At 45.0% G+C, this 20505-nt stretch overlaps 1 protein-coding gene across 1 annotated transcript in view; it reads left to right on the top strand.

Moving 5' to 3' along the window:
* Positions 1 to 20505, top strand: part of LOC147728397 (la-related protein 1B-like) — a 435404-nt gene that overhangs the window by 401311 nt on the left and 13588 nt on the right. The window contains exon 11 of the mRNA XM_086963792.1: positions 17316 to 17443. Coding sequence (XP_086819918.1) covers positions 17316 to 17443 — 128 coding nt within the window. The remainder of the gene's footprint in view (positions 1 to 17315; positions 17444 to 20505) is intronic.

The following is a 20505-nucleotide window of genomic DNA, read 5'->3' as shown; positions in this document are numbered from 1 at the left end:
TACAATTGATAACAGTCAGGGATTCATCAGGTGCTCACATAAGTGACAGGGTGTTTTTGTGACAAAGTGAGTGTGCTCTAAATAATATAACTAGTATACAAGGGGGTTACCCAATAGAATCACAGGGACCTGGGTTCAATAAGTGTTAAGAGGAAGGGGTCCCAATGAAAAGTGGGAAACAGATAATACACTTCACAAGAATTGATCTAAAGCAATTATTTTGATCCACAGAGTTTTATTCAATATGGGATCCAGTGTAATTAATACACATAGCAAAGCAAACAGTCAACTGTATTCATGGTCATACAGTGCCCCAGGAAGGAGAAGGAAGTGATCGTGAGGAGGTAGGGGAGTAGTGGGATGGCGTGACAGTAAAATCAACAGTTCAAAATATTTTTCACGCTATGAATCACATAGCAGTAGGTGCCACAACCTTATGGCAACATTATGTATAAACAGGCATACGACACATAGTACAATGTAAATGCAATTTTTCGCATGTGTGGTTTCCGTAATTGAAAAAGCCGTCGACGTTTCGACCCTCTGAGACTGCAGGAAGATTTAACCTTGCTGCGGGGTCTTCATCAGGACCAAGGAAGGGGCAGGGGACCACATGGTTCGTAGTTTGCAATGTGGTCTTGTAGGTACTTAGAACATGGGAAGGTCTGAGTCAGCATCGAAAGACGGCATTCTGCCAGTAATCAGTATTCAGTAAAGTAAATTGCGCGAGGAATTAATCCACAGTAGAGTCGGTAGCGTTGGTTCACTGAGCTCCGTACGCGGCAGCCGATCAGCGCAGCAAACCAGGAAATGCCGCGCTGATCGGCTGCCCGCGTACGGAGCTCAGTGAACCAACGCTACCGACTCTACTGTGGATTAATTCCCCGCGCAATTTACTTTACTGAATACTGATTACTGGCAGAATGCCGTCTTTCGATGCTGAATCAGACCTTCCCATGTTCTAAGTACCTACAAGACCACATTGCAAACTACGGACCATGTGGTCCCCTGCCCCTTCCTTGGTCCTGATGAAGACCCCGCAGCAAGGTTAAATCTTCCTGCAGTCTCAGAGGGTCGAAACGTCGACGGCTTTTTCAATTACGGCAACCACACATGCGAAAAATTGCATTTACATTGTACTATGTGTCGTATGCCTGTTTATACATAATGTTGCCATAAGGTTGTGGCACCTACTGCTATGTGATTCATAGCATGAAAAATATTTTGAACTGTTGATTTTACTGTCACGCCATCCCACTACTCCCCTACCTCCTCACGATCACTTCCTTCTCCTTCCTGGGGCACTGTATGACCATGAATACAGTTGACTGTTTGCTTTGCTATGTGTATTAATTACACTGGATCCCATATTGAATAAAACTCTGTGGATCAAAATAATTGCTTTAGATCAATTCTTGTGAAGTGTATTATATGTTTCCCACTTTTCATTGGGACCCCTTCCTAAATAATATAACATCACAGATACAACAGAAAAAAGAACTCCAACTAAATATGTACAAGGAAAAGGGGTTCCTGTTGCGGGGGGGGGGGTTGTCAATGACATTTCAATCTCTAATTAGTCAAGATCATCTTCAGGACAAGGGGTGAGCGATCTGAAACTGAATTAAAGTCAGTATAATTACCATAAGTCCCTACAGATACGGCAATGATAGTCAATATGTGCTCCGAATGGTCTTGGAATGATCCAAAATGGGTTTCGCAATTACATTGGTAAGCACCCGGTGTACTGGGCTAGGCGCTGCAGTGAGAGGTAAATAGGCTCCACTTACTTCTCATTTAAAATGTCTTTTTTGGGACTGTGTAGGATGGTTCTATTCATAACCACGAATCTGAGTGTCTGTAGGAGAAAAATTGAGTTAGGACGCCTTTATGGTAAAAACCAGTTGAGTCTATTAGGCATAAGTCAGTGAAGGCCTCTTACTGGACTTCTGGCACAGGGGGAGAAGCCCCAGAGAAACATCATACAGTGGAGCGGAACTCCGTGTGGCAGAGGCGGCGCTTCCATTGCGCCTAACAGCCGGAATGCGGGCAAGGTGATCGTGAGTGGCGGAGCTCCGCTAGAGAAGCTAACGGCAACAGGGAATGCTGCGTCGGCTGCGGAGATGCGACTGCTGGCGATTCCCAACACTTCAGGGACGCTATCGGGCGGTCTGACGGCAGGTGACCGCAAGGCCAAATCAGAGCAAACTAATAGCGGTGACACGCTATACGCGGGGCAAGTAACGGAGCGGAGTGTCCGCAACGAGCAAGTGCAAGGGAAATCAGCTGTGAGCGCTCTGACTGGGACCCGCACGACACGAATCAGGACACAGCTACAGCGGTGAGGCAGTGGGGAGTAACGGCGGCGCACAGGCATGGGCCACATAATAGAGGAGAGGCACGGCCGAGGCACAAGACGCTCCAGGGTCTCTGTGCTTACCTATGAGGAGGAAATTGCGGTACCGGAGCCCTAGACCACAGCGCAAGTGTACAACCTGGGACAAAAGGGCAATTTTACCCCTGTGTTAAGGGTCAAGACTGGCGAAATAACAGTCAGACGCGATTGGCTCATACCAAGGAGCAGGGCCCCCAGAGAGATAAAGGACTGCTTGACTGCCTGATATTTAACCCGTGGAGTGGTGATCACTAGCTGCAGCACAATAAGGCTGAGCGGTTGGAGGTGGCACAGATAGCCCGGGCGCACTAAGAACCAGAGAGAGTCACTTTCCCTCGCCCCATGCACTCTTCTGTCACTGAGCTGGTGCAATACCCTAATATTACAAAGGTGCTGCAAGTGGAACAATGGCGGGTAGGGGTGCAAAAGGCAGTGCGACGCAGGCCTGACTCGACAAATTCGCCTATGAAAAGACCAATTCGCCACATGCGGACTCGAGGACCTCAGGAAAGTCAACAGAGGGTGATGGGGGGAAAAAGTGACGCTGGAAGATGTTATAAAGGCGCTAACGCAGGTACAGACCACAGTAGGCTCGATATCCACTGAAATCACCCTAATACGCGCAGACTTCCACAAAATGGCTGAACGCGTGTCCTCACTCGAGGTGGTTGCGAAATCATTAGTAGAGGATGTGTCGGAGCTACAGACAGTGATGGAACGGATGGCGGCAGAGAACAAATCCTTAAAAGAAAAACTGGACGAATTCTTGGGGTTCCGGAGTCTGAGGGCACCAGAGCAACGGACCTATTCCTGGAGGATTTGATCAAAACGAAGCTCCAGCCTAAAGGCCTATCTACTTTCTTCTCGGTCGAGAGGGCGCACAGGGTCCCGGGAGGACGGCCAAAACCGGGAGCGGCGCCGAGACCCATTTTGGCTAGACTCTTCAACTTCCTTGACAGGGATGCAATCCTGCAGGCGGCGAGGGTGTCCCCTCCAATCAAGATTCAGAACTCTACACTGGCCTTTTTCCCAGACTATACGGCGGAAGTCGCCTGCCATCGGAGAACATTTCTGGATGTCAAGAAGGAGTTAAGGGCGAGAGAGATTTCGTGTTCAATGTTGTTCCCAGCCAGGTTACGAGTGGTAGCGGACAACAAAACCTGGTTTTTTGATACACCTGAAGTGGCGCAGGACTGGTTGGAGGGGTGGAGACCGGTCAATCAGCCTCGCCGCTCGAATAGAAAAAATCGAGATCAGCATGCGGGAGAACACTCTGGATCGCAAACGTCAGGACTGGAGGAGACGGAGCGCTCACCGACGAGGTGCGATCACAGCGAGGAAGTCGGAGCAAGAAAATGACCACCCGGTACCTATTTGACTTTCGATGGAACTTGTACCTGCACGACTATCTGCCATTGGACACTGGGCTAAGTGACTTCGTAGAGGGACCACCGACTCCGGGGAGTCTTCACCTCGACAAGCAAGAATTTTGCGTGTGGGATGGGTTAAGGACTCTGCTAAGTTGGGGGGCCGGCAGTTCAATGTCCGTGTAGCAGGTAGGCAGGGAGGGGGGGTTTAAGGGGGGGGGGAGTTCTTGTTTTCTTAACCTCACATGTAGGGGTGCTGTTTATTGTATTGTTGACTCAAAGTGTAAGGGTAAGACTCGACGATAACGATGCACCGGTGTCATGGTGGGGGGATGGCCCATGTGCACTACCGACCGGAACACATTTTTGCACAAGGGAATTGTTTAGGTATGGCACATGATACACGGGATGACACCGTAGGTGGGGATACCTGAGATGCACCAGGGATGACACTACAGATAATGTCATGGAATGTACGGAGTCTAGGTGACAAAATTAAAAGGGGGCTGGTTCTACAGAGTATAAAGAGAATAGGCCCAGTACTGGTTCTCCTCCAAGAGACACACCTAACGGGGGCGGCATGTCAGGCGATGGATAGAAGGGGCTACCATATGGTGGCGCACTCAGAGTTCACTTCTGGATCACGCGGGACGGGCATACTGTTGCAAAACTCTTCCCCATTTATACTTAAAAGCACTAAAACGGACGAACAGGGCCGCTTCGCAACAGTCCACGGGCAATGGGAGGGCAAACCGCTGAACATTGTATCAATTTACATCCATCCGGCGCTCCACGCAATTGCGTTTCCAGAGCTGGGGAAGTTTCTCCTAGAATTGCCAGAGGGCGACCTCATTTTTGGGGGGGGGATTTCAATGCTGTAGCACATACCACCCAAGATAGGTGCCCGATTCGGGCGCAGGCGACTGGGCCCTCGCGGCTCTGTGACTTTCTGGAGGCGCAAGGGCTTGTAGATATATGGCGACACATGCACCCTACCGCATGCCAATACACCTACTACTCCGCTACGCACGCTAGTGTATCGCACGCTAGTTTATCTCGAATAGACTACTTCCTGACCTTAAGCGAAGCCGCCTCACTATTGACGATATACACATTAGACCCAGGGGCATCTCTGACCATTCCCTGCTGACACTGACGCTGTCCTGTCCAGAAAAAACCCGTAAGAGAATATATCCGATCTACCCGGGATATCTGAAAGTTCCGTCCATATGTAAAGACTTGAAGAAAACGACCCGATACTTTTTCGCGGAAAACACGACATCAGTGGAATCCCCCTCAGTCCTATGGGAGGCGTATAAAACGGTCTTGAGAGGGCAGGCCATTGCATCCATAGCGGGACATAAGCGCACGCAGAGACAGGAATTGGCGAATCTAGAATTAGCCCTATACGCGGCGAACGTAGCGCACATGGCATACCCAACACCGGACACACTACATGCATTGCAGCTGTACCAAAAGCAACATGATGATCACCTGAGGCGCTGGACAATAGATGACATTGCGGTGACTACACATAGAATATACGGCGTAGGGGATGAGGCGGGGAAATTGCTAGCTTGGCTAGACAAGAAGAGGGGAGGTGGTAGGAACACACTGTAGTTGAACGCGGCCGACGGTACGCTTCACAAGCGTCCGGCAGATATAGTGGACAATTTAGCTGACCATTTCCAAAAGGTATACACCCCCAGCACTGAGGTGATGGCGGAGGCAGCGGTGGCTGTCCTCCATAGCATACCAACACCGACTCTTTTGCAAGACGCGATGGAAGAGTTAGAAGCCGACTTGACGACGGGGAAATACAATTGGCCATTTCTGCGCTACATTCAGGCAAGGCATTGGGCCCCAACTGGATCCCAATTGAATGGTACAAGACAAGTGGAGAAGTGTGGCTCAATGGTTAGAAGAGGCAGACCATGAAGCAGAGGTCAGACCCGAGACCAGGGTTCAATTCCCGACGCAGCAGGGTCTTGAGCCCAAAATGTCCACGGACTCGATAATTCTCGCTTCGGTGCCTGCTCGAATCACGGGTTCACACTCTGCAACTCCGGGCAATAGCTTGCTTAATCTCCACCATAGCCCCCTGTGGCGGGATGCCTGGCTTTCACCTTGGGGGTGCCCAGTACGGGTTATCTCACAGGGAAAAACCAGGACGGTTTCCCAAAGCAAGCGCTTAGAGACCATTGGTGATAATGGGCTATATAAATATAGATTACAATTACAATTACAATGTCGAAGAGTGTGCCTCTACTGGCCATGTACTTGGATAGTCTAGAGCTCGCTGTCCTCCCTTTGGATCAACGAACGGCGACAATTGTGGCGATCCCGAAACCGGACAAGCCACCGACTGAATGTACATCATACCGCCCGATATCTCTCCTGAATGCGGAAGCCAACATTCTGGCAAAACTCCTGGCTATTAGATTGTTGCCTCACCTCCAGCACTTGATCCACCCAGATCAGTCAGGCTTTATGCCAACAGGAGCACTGCGTAAAACCTGCGACGAGTCCATGGAGCGCTGGCGCGTGCACCGCAATAGCAGGTGCCTGCGGCGGTATTGTCTCTAGATGCCAGAATGGCCTTTGATATGGTCGAATGGAATTATTTATTTGAAATGCTTGCCCACATGGGATTCGGCCCCAAGTTTATATCTTGGATACAACTCTTGCATGCCAGTCCGATGGCACATGTAATGGCGAATGGTCACATCTCCCGCACGATATCGTTGGCTAGGGGGACAAGACAGGGCTGTCCGCTGTCACCCCTAGTATTTGCCTTGGTCCTGGAACCGTTAGCTAACTTACTTAGAACTACTCTGCTGTTGAAGGGGATCGGCTGGAGTGAAGGATGGGAGGACAGAGTCTCCCTTTACACCAATGATATGCTGGTCTACTGGATGGACCCGGAAAGGGGAATCCCAGAGCTTTTGGCATTGTGTGACGACCACGGGAGGGCGTCCGGCTACACGATTAACTGGTCGAAGTCAGTGATCTATTTGCTATGTGGCTCGGCTCCGACGCTCCCCCGGGACGGTTCACTGGGGATAGCGGACACCTCCTTCAAATATTTGGGAATTTATGTTACGCGAGACGCAACTGACTTTTATGAACAAAATTTACAACCGCCACTGGAACGTCTAAAACGCGATGTGCGGCACTGGAAGGCCCTTCCCCTGACGCTGCTTGGCAGGGCAGCGCTGTTCAAAATGATGGCGTTGCCCAGATTTTTGTATGCACTTGAAAATATCCCTTACCTGGTACCACCACGATATTTTCGTCATGTGACGGCTATGGTGTCGGGACTGCTGTGGGGAGACCGTCCGGCGCGCATAGCGCATGTGAAACTGAACAGGAGCTGGTACAAGGGGGGTATAGCCCTACCAAATATACAGATGTACTACTGGGCAGCACAGCTTAAAGTTATTAACCACTTGTTGCACGTACCACAAGATGACCCGGCCTATCATGCAGACAGGACACAACTGGGCACACATAACTTACTGGCGACACTATATCATAAGGGACTGGCAGCGAAGCAGATAGGACCAACAAAATACGGTGGCATTGTGGTATAGCGCACAGACAAGACTTAAGTGGGGAGGTGTCATCACGAAACTGACCCCTCTGTGGGATACTAAGGCACTAGGTCATCTGAGACACAGCAAAGGGTTCACGCAGTGGGACAATGTTGGCATTTCCACGGTGGGGGATATGTGGACGGAAGGGGGGTGGTCCCTCTCTCACACCTTCAGCAGCAATACAACTTAGGTCCCAATTAAACATATCGATATGTCCAAATTAGGCATGCGCTGATGACAGCAATACCTGAGGGCACGGAGGTCCCGGAAGCCTCCCCACTTGAGGATCGCTTGCTCACTGATTTCATGCAGACCAGCGCCACTTCCCTCACATATCGTAAGTTATTAAATAACCTACCTGACCCCTTGACCAAGTTGCGGGAGAAGTGGGTGGGCGAATTGGGAGACATGGACGAGACAGACTGGAATGCTGCGCTGGCGTCTCCGAAGGAGGCGGGCATTTCGGCCAGGTTTAGACTGGTGCAGCTTAAGATACTGCACTGGGACTATTATATGAGAACCACACTCCACAAGCTCCATAGGGCGGAGCACCCAAACTGTCTTCGAGGATGTGGGGAAGAAGGCACTTTCATTCACACTATCTGGGAATGCCCGATTATCGTAGATTACTGGAGGCAGGTACTACGCACCATTTCCCAGACCTTGGAGGTGTCGCTCACACCAGACCCCCGTAAATGTTTGTTAACCACATTAATGCTAAGGGAATTTTCCCCCGGTGCTCATTTTTTTGAAATCCCATTGTTCATGACGAGCTCAGCTCGTCATGAGCACACGACCAGTGTACTGCATGACAAGCTGAGCTCGTCATGAGCAGCGAAGGGGTTAAATGTGTGGGACCCCAATGATCTAACGCGCCAGGGTCAGCTGTGGGCCATTGTTGGAATTATGGTTGCCAAGAGGGACGTAGCGCAGAAGTGGGGGGCGACAGAATCACCTACTCTACCGCAATGGTGTAGAAACATGGATGTAGTAATGGTGACGGAAAGAACGGTGTACAAGATGAGGGCCAACCCGAGAAAATGGAATAAAATATGGCAGCCTTGGAATAGTTACAGAGGAGATGTGTGTCTTCCATTACTGGAAGATGACACTGAAGACTCAGGTGATGAGGGGGAAGACGACTGAGGTAGGCATACTGCCCGTCTGAAGTGAACAGAGATAATCAGAGGGTCTATATTGGACTACCTTACGCGTCCGTACTGTAGATACCGGTGTAGAACCTCATCGATACCACCATAATTACTGTGTTCTAATGGACAAAAGTGTTGAGTCTATAAGTTTGGTTATTCTTGTTATAAAATATAAAACTAACAGCCTGATTCATGTACGGGCCGTTTTGCGTGGCCCTAATAGCGAATCATAGCGACTCGCTATTGAGGACACGCAAAACGGCATTCATGTAGGAATTGCTAATAAAATAGCGATTCCTACATGTTCTTTATTTGCGAGTAGCAATTTGCTACTCGCAAATACTCCCCATTCATTCCTATGGGCCAAGAGGCCCATAGGAATGCATGGGGAGTATCCCTTATTTGCGAGTAGCAATTTGCTACTCGCAAATGAGATAGGGACTGAAAGGGTGCCAGGGATGTCCAAAGGACGCCCTGTAGCACCCCTAAAATGCACATTTGGACAGGTGTTGCGCACACACATGTCCAAAGGACATGTGTGTGTGCAACATGCAACTTAGAAAAATGCTTTTAAAAGCATTTTTCTGAGTTTCTGCTATTTACCGACAGGTCTGACCTCTCGGTAAATAGCGGCCCCAAAAGCGCTAAATCGCAATTTCAGGATGTGTCATGAATAGCATTTGAGGAATCTCTAATAGAGATTCCTTAAATGCTATTCCTCGCATATTTGCGACTTCTTAAATAGCGATTTTTGCATTTGGTATCATGAATACCAAATGCAAAAATCGCACTCGCAAAGGGCCAGATTCTCAGAATCTGGCCCTTTTGCGAGCGCTATTGCCTACATGAATCAGGCTGTCAGACGTCATTTGACTGTAATGTAAGAAATGATGGTACACGTGATGCATGTAATACTTTCTATGCTGCCGGACCTGACGACTGTCGGCTGAAGAGCTGTGTATACCTTCTACCCTTGTTCATTGATGTGTTGCAGCCGGCCTCAGGGTTGTAGGCTCCATGCTGTGTACTAATTGCAAATGCTAATAAACGTCTTACCAAAAAAAAATAACATACGGGATAGTGGTATCTGTATGCCTGGTGTGTTCTTATCCGCCGTACCTGGGAGCAGTGAATGGTCGTCAGGTGGGCGATTAGGTTATAGGGATGCCGCTGTTGGTTAAAGGCAATTGTAAATACCCATAATATGTGTTAGCAGAGAAGGTATGGGTTGGGGAAGGTAATATTCTTACACTGCAAGTGAGACTTGATGCTGCGGGCTACTTGCATCCGTCTGCCAGAGGAAGTCTCTGACGCTGTTCCCTGTGTCGGAAGAATGCAATTAGTCTGTTTACGTGGCCTGATTCTGAGGCGCAACCAAAAAGGGGGGCGAGGGCTAGCACATCTGATTGGATAATTGTGCATCAGCGCTGGCGTTGGTGAGAGGGAGGGGAATGGCACTTACATTAGTCGGTTACATTAGGGACCGGCATGCTCCGGAATAAGTCTACGTACGATTTGTGGCGGATCATTGGAAGTGATCTACTGCGTTGCAAAAAACCAAGACTGAGGGCTAGAAGTGCTCATATCAAAGCATACTGGGCATGCGGGGTTCAGAACTACCCTTTAAGTAAAGTCGTAATACTCACAGCCAGTCAATTAGCCGGGTAATATTTGATGAGGCTGAAAATAAGTTGGTACATGATCTAAACAAGAAGTGAATTGAGATAGTTATTTTTTTTAAACCGTTATTTTTGATTTTGCAACATGGAAGAAACAATCCCCCCCAAAACTTGGCATCATTCATCAAGCAGGTGTATACAATACGGTAACCTCATAATGGCACTATATGGTACAGTGAGTACAGTTCAGGCTGTATTTGTAAGCATCATAAGAACCACAGCAATAACGTGAAATACTGTTGAGGAACAGGCAATGCACCTACATTGGCGTGGGTCCAACCTCTCCATTCCCTCCCCCCTTCCTCGCAGATCCTGAGTCCCCTGATGAAAACAGTTCAGCACTCGTGCCATCCGAATCGCTGTGAGACAACACCGAGGCACACATGACTCTCCATGCAAGGAGATCGTCCTGCAACTTCACATCCCTGCGGGACCTCTGCATATGCGTCTCCTCAGCCAGTGACCACTCCCTTATATCTCTATGCCACGCTGACAACTCCGGAGCTTTTGGCCCCATCCAGGTGATCGCCACCCTATGCCTCGCCAGCACCAACATTTATTGCAAAAGTTTGTAGGAAAGGTTCCTCTTTCTAGGTTTAGGGACCAGGGCTAGTAGGCAGTGAAGCGGGCTCAGATCAATCCGAAGGCCGGTTTCGACCCGAATACGAACCACCACCCCCCTCCAGAAGCTACCAACCAAGGGGCAGTCCCAGGCCAGGTGTAGAAATCCCGCCCCCTCCATCCCACATCTGGGGCAGTTGTCCTCCCTATCTCCTGAAATACGCCTTAAGGACAGCGGGGTCAAGTAGGTGCGGTGCATGAAGTTGAAGTGTGTCAATTTGAATCTCGCATTGCAGGACACTCTGCAGGTAAGACTCCCGATGCGCTTGCGCTGTCCCGGGGTCAGGGTGATTCCCAGGTCCACCTCCCAGGCGTCCCAGGAAGGCGGAACTGGCGGGGTCGAGTCCTGTCTCATGGCCGAATATAGCAGCGAGATCAACCTACGCCCTCTGCTGCAAGAGAGGAGGATGTTCAGGGTGTGGGACAGCGGGGGCGCCTCCGGAAATTGGGGCCACGTCTCTCTCGCTTCCTCCTTATAGTGCAAATATTGCCCTTCCCCCAGGCCAAAGGTTTCCATGGCCTGCTCAAAGGACACGAAGGACTCATTGGGGTAAAGGTCCGCCAGAGTCTCACAGCCTCCCATTTTCCAAGCCCTAAAGGACATGTGTTCCGCCATATCCACTACTGGGGCTAGGATCTACACCGGCAACTCCCTATGAAAGGGGGCTCGCCGCAGTATTTTCTCCACAAACCGCTGCCAAACCGCAGCTGCCTGGCGTACCACGTATGGTAGGTCCGCATCGGCTCCCCGTCCTCGCATCAGTGCCACCTGCAATACTTGCTTGTTAGCCCTGCCGGCCAGCAGACTCAACTCCCAGCTGTCTCCATCTGCGAACCACTGTGCCGCCGGCAACAACTGTGCCGCATAGTGATATAAGTCAAATCTAGGTGCCTCCAGTGAATTGAGATAGTTAATAACGGATCATAGTACCATTTGGGTGTGGGGGGATCGCACATTCTACTTACAATTTCAGTGGTGGCAACAGGTTCCAAAATCTGTAAGGAGGGATAGCTCAGTAAGATATATTGCTACAGACGGTCAACTCAAAGATAAGGGGGCCGAAGCCTGCGCTCACTTACTAATTCGGGGGGTCTGGTAGCTTTGTCACGTCCAGGTCGGCGTGCCGTCTTCACTTGTTTGTCAGAACAGGAAGGGGCGGGCTGGGCTTAAGTTAGAAAAAGGAAATGTGTTACCGTGTAGCGTTACCGAGTGGCACATGCGCAAGCGCAAGGAGTACCAATTTTGTCTATGTTATGAGACATGAGCAGAGGGGGTTCTGCACCGCTGGTTGTAAGGGACCATTGAATTAAAGATGTATTCTTCGTTACAAAATGAGTGCAGCCTGGCAACTAATGTAAAGGGGCGATATCGTCGTCAGACTTTGGCAATTGAAGGTGCTTTAGTTAGGGGTATCAACACATGTTTAATCATGGGGTAAGGTTGGTGTGGGCATGAGCAACGTATTTGATGAGCCTCAAAGGAGGTGGCTGCATTAAGGGGGTTATTGCAGCATGAAATTTGGGGGCACATTGATATGTACAAATTCATGTTGACAATAGCGCATATATAGATAGATACATATTTATATTGACAATAGCGCATATATAGATGGAAGGGTGACAGTTCACTATGTGGTGCCACATGGGTACTACCAGTAGAGATGCAGTATGAGTGTGCAATTTATATACATGAGTTCTATTCATCAAAAGAGTTCAGGCCATTCTCAATAGTCTTACAGTTGAAAATCCATTTGTACTCCAAGCGGTTGAGAATGGTTTGATGGTTTCCTCCTCTGGTGTTGAGTTGAGATTGTCTATCATCTTCCACATCTTCCAGGTGAAGCCGTTTTCGGAGTGTCCTAGTGCCAAGAATTGTTCCAGAAGTGGCGCTGTGAGTACTTTGCAGCAGATCCTGCTTTTAAGTTGTGAGATTCAGGCTTTTACTTGTTGTGTTGTCTGTTCAATGTAGCGTAGGTTGCATGGGCAGACAATGCAGTAAATAATGTTTTTCGAGTTGCAATTTGTAAATGCTTTCAAAACATGCTTACAGTTGTCATATTCAAAAACATTTGTGTTTATTGTGGAATCTCATGCCATGCAGTGGTTACATTTGTAGTGTCCAACTAGCGGTGGAAGATTGAAGTATGACTGGATGGAATTGTCTTTTCTATTAGGTGTACAGTTTATCATTTGGGACTCAAAATCACTGAGTTCAAATACAACTCTAAAAAAAAGTATAACATAAGACAATACATAACATGTCAAACTATGCATATTATATATCTTATCAAATGCATTTGTGAGAAAATATATGTGGGGAGTACTATTTGCCCATTAAAGCAACGCATCATGGAACATCATAGGGCCTCCATTAATGGTGATCAAACCTACTCATTGGTGTCACATGCTTGCTCCTCCAACTGAAATAGAGCTAACTTTAGGTTTCATGGGATCTAGACCATTCCCGTTAACCAGAGAGCAGGTGATAGGGAACTATTCCTTGAAAAGTTAGAGGCTAAATGGATTTACAATGTAAGATCTGTATCGGAAGTTTAAATCAGGACTATGAGTTCCTTCATTTTGTATGCTAATCTCTATCTTGATATGCTTAATGAAATAACATTTCTGTACTTTTCCTGTTTTATATTTAACCCTCCTGAGAAGTAGTAAAACATTTTCAGAGAAAAGCAATAAAATGTTCCTTCTTTTTACCATTACCTGCACCCATGATGCACGTGATGGCCCAATTTGTTGTGGAGGACCATCTCACAAACAAACATATATGGGGAACATCACTTACAACGCATTTTTTACAACGCACTACGATTACATCGCAACCATTACAACGCATACCATTACAACGCATTGCGCTGGGGGGCGCTCTAGGATAGGGAATATATTTAATTTACTATCCAACACCTTCCCTGCTATCCACGGGGACTGGAGTTGGAATAGTAAATTAAATAATTCACTATCCAGCGCCTAAAAGCATTATGCGTTGTAATGGACTGCGTGGTAAAAACCGCGTTGTAAAGGCATGCGATGTAAAAGCATGCGTTGTAGTGACACCAATCCAACATATATTCTCTGGGACGATCAAATAGGTCCTTATTATCAACAAAAATGATGTCTCCTATGCCCCAGTGTTCTTGTTCTCAATTACTTCATGAAACCTTTGGGTATGAAATTGAATAGCCAACTTCACTTGTATGATTCTTGAATCTTTTTGCTTCACAGCCTGTATTGATTCCCCCTTTGATCATTAGTTCTTGTATATATATGTTTTCCTCACAACATGGCCATTTCAATAATTATGTGGCTTTCTGGCTATCTCTTATTGGCTTTTTTAAAGTTTGTCTCTTTTCCGACTCTTTTCCTGAGAAGTTCAAGGAGTCACAAATAACATGTAATTGCGTGTCTAGAAGGATTAATGGCACTGGTCGAACATGTGCTTTAGTTCCATACAATAGAACAACTTCTGTATGTTCTAACCCCTATGATCGGACTTTAATAACGTTTCCGCAGGCTTCTTTCTTAACTGACATATGCAAGGCTTCTTTAATACATTTTAAATACTTCCAAATGCATTATCTTAATAACGGTTTACTTTAGTGATCTAGGCACGTGTAATCCTTTTATCTTTGGTATAAGCTTAATTTGCGCTCTAGTTATATTTTAATCAACAATTTCTATACGCTTTAACCCTTGTGAATGGGTTTTTAATTCGTTGTATACATATTTTTCTAGTCACACATGCCCAGACTCTACGATAAAGTTACAACACTTCTTGATACATCTTCCTTTTTTCTATTAAAATGTGTTTTGTTCTTTTAATAAAGTTGCAATACTTCTCGGTATCACTACCACTTTTTTGTCTTTTTAATAAAGTTAAAATACTTTTTTGGTACCATCACTCAACGCACATTGGAAGTGTGTGCGATTGCCCCTACGCATGCTCCATTTGCTTGTACTCGCTCTAGCTATGTGTGGAAATCACTTTGAGATCGGAATAAGGAAGTGGGAATGCAGGTTCCTGTTACAAGGACCGCACTTCTGGGCTGAACGCTCTTGTTTATTTTTTCTGATTAAGTATTTAGGGGGCATGCAAATGGCGTCTTGTGTTGCCGTTTTCAAACCGACTGCCACTCTGTGGTGCCCGAAAATGACATGCGTTAGAATTGTGGGGTTTTTGTTTTGCTGCAATTAGCTTGTGACAGATGCATGTAGACTTCTTAGAGGGCAGACTTCTATGAGACTGACTTCTTATATGCGCATTTTAATGCTACAGTACGATTAAGGGTTAGTTAATGGAATGTTTTCCTGTTCTCACAATTGTTTGCTTTTTTAGATGGGTGACGTTGCCCTCAATTCAAGATACTCACCATACCTCCTTACTTCACATTGCTTTATAAAGACCTTAGCAAAGTGACTGGTTTTTTTTGCCGTGACGAAGCGTTTATTGACTTGGATCACTGCTACAGTTTCCTTTCCCCTTTTTTCTTTCCTCCCTCGATGTTAGAGACTTGGGCCCTTTCCGGCATCTGTCACACTTTGTGTTCTCTTGGCTTAATCTCTACCCCACTTTGGTAATTAAGTTAATAATGCAGTGCTATAACATTTTTTTGAACTCTTTTGTACCTTAAATAACCATCTGACAAGAATGTAATAGTTACTTACACGTGTCTATTTATTCTCCTACAGAGTATACAAGTGAATGGTACATTTTTCGTATGAAAGGCCAAAAACACTTACTGGCCATTTGCTTTTGCTAACTGCGCTCGATATGAGTACATGCTAGTTAATTACACACAAGAAATTTCAGGACAGGTTTTCTCAAAGTACAATCTCTAATAAAAATCTTTTAGTTAGGTGGTCCTATACGGCCCTAGCTTGCTATGGATTGTAAGTAAAGACTTAGTTTTTGCTATGAGACACTGGATGTTTTTTATGATAATGGGCTGTTTGTCTTTGCATTCCTTCACAAGTGTGCTCTAAGATGTGAAGGACATTTCCACACCTCTATTGCCGTCTGGGCTTTACTTCAGCCAGAACGGGAATTGCCTAATGCTTCAGTTTACAATATTTTTCGTTTTTGACTTTGCTTCTAGGGTATTTAATTACCTTATGAGCAAATTCTTGTATAATTAGGAGCACTACTAGCTCCTCTGACCTTGGTCTCATTTCACATACTTTTCACTGTGTCTGTTCTACCAGAGCAGCGCTGAGTAATACAATAATTCTCTGATTTTCTGACAATATTTCTTTGCCTTTGTTCTGTAGCCTATGGTGCGTGTTTGTTTAGTGTGTTACTTTATTATGGCTCTTACGTTTATATATATTTTTCTGTCTTAATTGCTTGGTTTTTGGTGTTTTAACCCATTTAGACTCTACGCTCTCCAAATCGAAACTCAGCGACTTTACTCTGAAGCCTGATATTGGTCACACTCAACTCCTCAATACTGTGCCAGCATGGCCTGGATTACAGTAAAGATCTCCCTAGGCGTTTAAAGGTACGAGACCTTATTGTATAAGACACCCGTTGGTATCCGTACAAATGAGAGAATGTGTCTCAAACTTTTCAAGACTTGTGTCTTTTGCAAAATAATTTTACAAATTACGCTCTTATAGTTTTTTATATCTCTTTTTTGCTCTGTTCACTCTTTATTCTTAGTAGGTAGTTCGTTTGCTCCTCCTATCTGTGCGGCAATAAAACTTGTTTCTCTAGAGAAGTCCTTCTCCTCGTCAGATGGTAAGTTGAGGTCTTTTGTGTTTTGCACTACAAATTGAGCTGTGACCTGCTCTTTGATAAACTTTTTGATCTAATATGTTTTGTTTTGCTTTTCCCAATGAATCTCAAATATCACTAATTAATGAATCTAGATCTGTTCACATTTATTCATGCTTGTGAAATTCCCTTGGTTTTTTTGTGACCCCCTTTATAATTTTCTGTGTAAAAGAAGGAAAAAATAATTGTTTTGAATTGTGTCTGGTTTATAGTGTTTGTAGCAGCACTTTTAACTCATGTTTTTATTTTGCAACTGTTATTATTTACTGTTTACTTACTTGTACATATCAGTGCGCCCTCTTTTGTGTCTTTCATGTGTTGTTTGTAAAAATATAAATTATATGTGTGATTACTGTTCTGTTCTTTTTTGTCTATGGGTAGTTTTCTTAGTATAATGTAAATTGTATTTATGTGTTTAGCAGCCCTGAAGAAGCCTGCCACGGGTGAAACGAGTTGGCTGTATTGGCTTTCTATTCCATACTTTCTGAAATAAAGGATCAAAAAAAGTCCAAATAACTTCTCTTGTTTTATTTGCTTATGTCCGACATCTGGGCTGTTTATAATTGACTGTCTGTTTATGTTGCCTCTCAGCGCTTTTTGTTAGCTGTTGCAGATGCTACTTAACTCGTAGCTATCTTTGATTTTGTCAAGATACAAGTACCTTCTGATGTATTAATACAATATTAATTTGTTGAAAAATTCTGCCTCTCTTCTTAATTAGGTCAACTCTATGGGCTGGAAAAGTTTTGGGCGTATCTTAAGTATTCGAAAACCAAAAACCATTCCATCAACCCTAAACTAGCAGATTATCTCTGCAGCTTTAAAAGACTGGAGGACTTTAGAGTTGAGGTGAGTTCAAAGGATGACAATTTCAAAGGTGAAAGGAGGACAGTGATCATCAGCTATGGTGAACACTTCTCAAAATCTTGTCTTTGATCCTTGAAATGGTAAAATGCAAAGAGAAATGTATATTGACTTAATTTTTCTATAATATATTTACTTGCTTCTTTCTATTGCAGTTCATGTTTTGCTGCAAAGTTTCTTATGTGCGTATTATTTTCACTTCATGTGGATTGCATTGCTATTGTTGTGGTAAGGAAATGCAACTGTTGCCAGTCCTTGCTAAAGAGAGTGATGGTATTGCTCCATCAAGTGTGATTTTGCATTACCACTTATAATTATTGAAAATAATGATTATTTAAAATTGTCTACACACATACAGCTATAAAAATACATGACTGTTATGAATTCAATATACTATTGATATCTATAAGTATATCAAAATATGAAATTTATGAGATCATCAATTTTCTTTTGGTGCAGTTCATAATATTATCCTAAGAGCACTATTTGCAAATCTTGAACTTGAGAATTGGTTAATTCAAAGCAGCACAATTAAATAAAATATGTACAAATATTTCCAAGCCAGGAGTCACATAAATGGCATAGCCACCCTACTAGAACCTCATGCAACAGAGGTATGTAACATTTGCCGGTGGGTGAAATACATCTGTTATGTTATGTTACAGGGTTTTTAAAGCGCTTGTATACCCATGGGTGTCTTGGTGCTATTTGAATGACAATCAGGTGAGGCTATCGGTGCTTAGAGATAACTGGGCACCTGAAGCTTAAAAAGCCAGGTTTTTATTAGCTTCCTAAAACTCAAAAATGTTGGAGCTACCTTGATGTTGATAGGTAAACCATTCCAAAGGACAGGGGCTTCAGTGGTAAAACAACTGCCTCCCCATTTTAATTTCTTAAACCTGGGACATGGCACTGTCAAGGTATTTCTGGATCGAAGTGCTCTATTTGGAACATACCATGAAAGAGCTTTTTTTAGATAACAAGCACCTACATCGTGCAAGGCTTTGTAAATAAGGCATAATGCCTTAAACTTGATACGGTTAGGTACTGTCAGCCAAAGCAGTTCCTTGACGGCCGATGATACTGGGTGGAATTTAGACAGATTGAACACAAGCCTGGCTGCCACATTCTGCACACTGTTAAGTTTCATCATATGTTGTTTCTGAAGTTTGGCAAAAAGACCATTACAGTAGTCCAATTTCAATAAAATTAACAAAGAGACAACTGTTTTTCTGGTGGTTAAAGGGATAAAAATAAAGAATCTTTCTGATAATCCTTAGAGTGTTGAAACTGGCAGAGACAACTGAACTAATGTGTTTATTAAAGCTTAGTTTGTCATCTATTATTATGCCCAAATTTCTTTATTTTTGTACAGGAGTGGGGAGAATTCCCATCTCTGTTGTCCAGCATGCCGGGCTCCAAAAAGAAGGGTTATTGCCAAAGAGTGTCACCTCGGTTTTCTCTGCATTTAGCTTGAGACAATGCTTTTCCATCTAGCCACTTACTGCTCTCATGCAGTTGTGAAACTAAGAGGTAGTTACTTCTATATTGTTTGAGGCTGCCACCACAATATGGGTGTCGTCTGTGTAAGAGGTAGGAAAAAAAAACAAAAGATCTAATCAGAGGGGCCAGTTCTGAAACACAAACATTAAAAAGCAGAGGACTCAACGAAGATCCCTGTGGGACCCTACACGGGAGTGAAAAGGAATCAGAAGAAAAATTCTCCAACATAACTAAGTTGTTTCTGTTAGTCAGAAATAATTGGAGTACAGCCAAAGCTTTGTCGGAAATCCCCAATTTACAGAGACAGTTGACAAGAGTGACATGGTCAACCGTATCAAAGGCTGCCGACAAATCCGAAAGGATGAGGGCTGCGGAGCCTCCCCTTCTCCAAAATAGTTCTTAACTCATCCATTGTTTTTATTAGTGTCGTTTCAGTACTATGTTCGGCTCTAAAGCCGAACTGAGAAGGATCCAACAGATGATTATCCTGAATAAACTGCAGACCCTGATGCAGAGGTCTAGCCCGGGACCAGGAATCAATTCCCCGCCTCGGCGGGTCTTGGGCTCAAAATTCCACGGACCTGATAATTCTGGCCTCGGTGCCTATTCCAATCATGGAGTCCCACTCTGCAACTCTGGGCAATAGCTTGCTTAATCTCCACAACGGCCCCCACAACGCTAAGGATGCCTGGCCTCCACCTTGGGGGTGCCCAGGAGTGGACGCCTCACAGGGAAAGCCAGGATGGGTTCCACAGCGGTATTCGTACAAGCGCCTTGAGACCCTTGCGGGTGAGTAGTGCGCTATACAAGTATCAATTTTTCAATTTACAATTTATATTTTCCACACAAGATTGGGCAGTGCAGACTGTCATCATATGCAAAATGTAAAAATGCTGTTATAACACACTTCCATATTTGAGCCTATCATCCAGCCATCCACCGAGGCTAATTAAAGGTGCAGAGGCTTCTTCAATAACAATATTAAAAAACGTATGTAATTTATAGATCCAGAAAGAAAAAATCATAATTAATGATCAAGGAAAAGCTGATATAAAATCAATATTTGTCCCTAGGCCCACTGCACAAATCAGTCTCAATGTCGAGCAACAAATAGCCTTACACAGCACAACTTGCAAAGACATATACCAAAAGGGTATCAATGTGGTGGACCAGAAGGATTTGATATCCAACTCAACCTTAAATGCTCAATTGGAGTCAATTTCTTGATCTCAAATAACAAACATCTTAGTGACCCTTCGAGTTTATCTACAGACTTTGAAGATGGAACGTCACAAGGGAGCAGGGTACATAAGGTACAATAATACCCTAGCTTGGTACTTTTTAGCCAAAGGTATAAGGCAAATTTTCTGAAGCAAACATTGAAGCCTTTTAAGACATTTCAAACAATGGTCTCTGGTTTTTCTCAGGTGGCCATCTGTGGGGTCCAAGACAGTTGCCAGCCAAGGAGAAGCCTAAGTACTAATATTCTTTGACTAGTTTTAGTCTGCAGTTCCCCATGTACCAATGGCCCTTATATCTACTCT

Source organism: Lissotriton vulgaris, chromosome 3_1 (genome assembly GCF_964263255.1).
Source record: "Lissotriton vulgaris chromosome 3_1, aLisVul1.2, whole genome shotgun sequence".
Taxonomy (NCBI): Eukaryota; Metazoa; Chordata; class Amphibia; order Caudata; family Salamandridae; genus Lissotriton; species Lissotriton vulgaris.
This window is presented reverse-complemented; position numbering and strand designations above follow the sequence as displayed.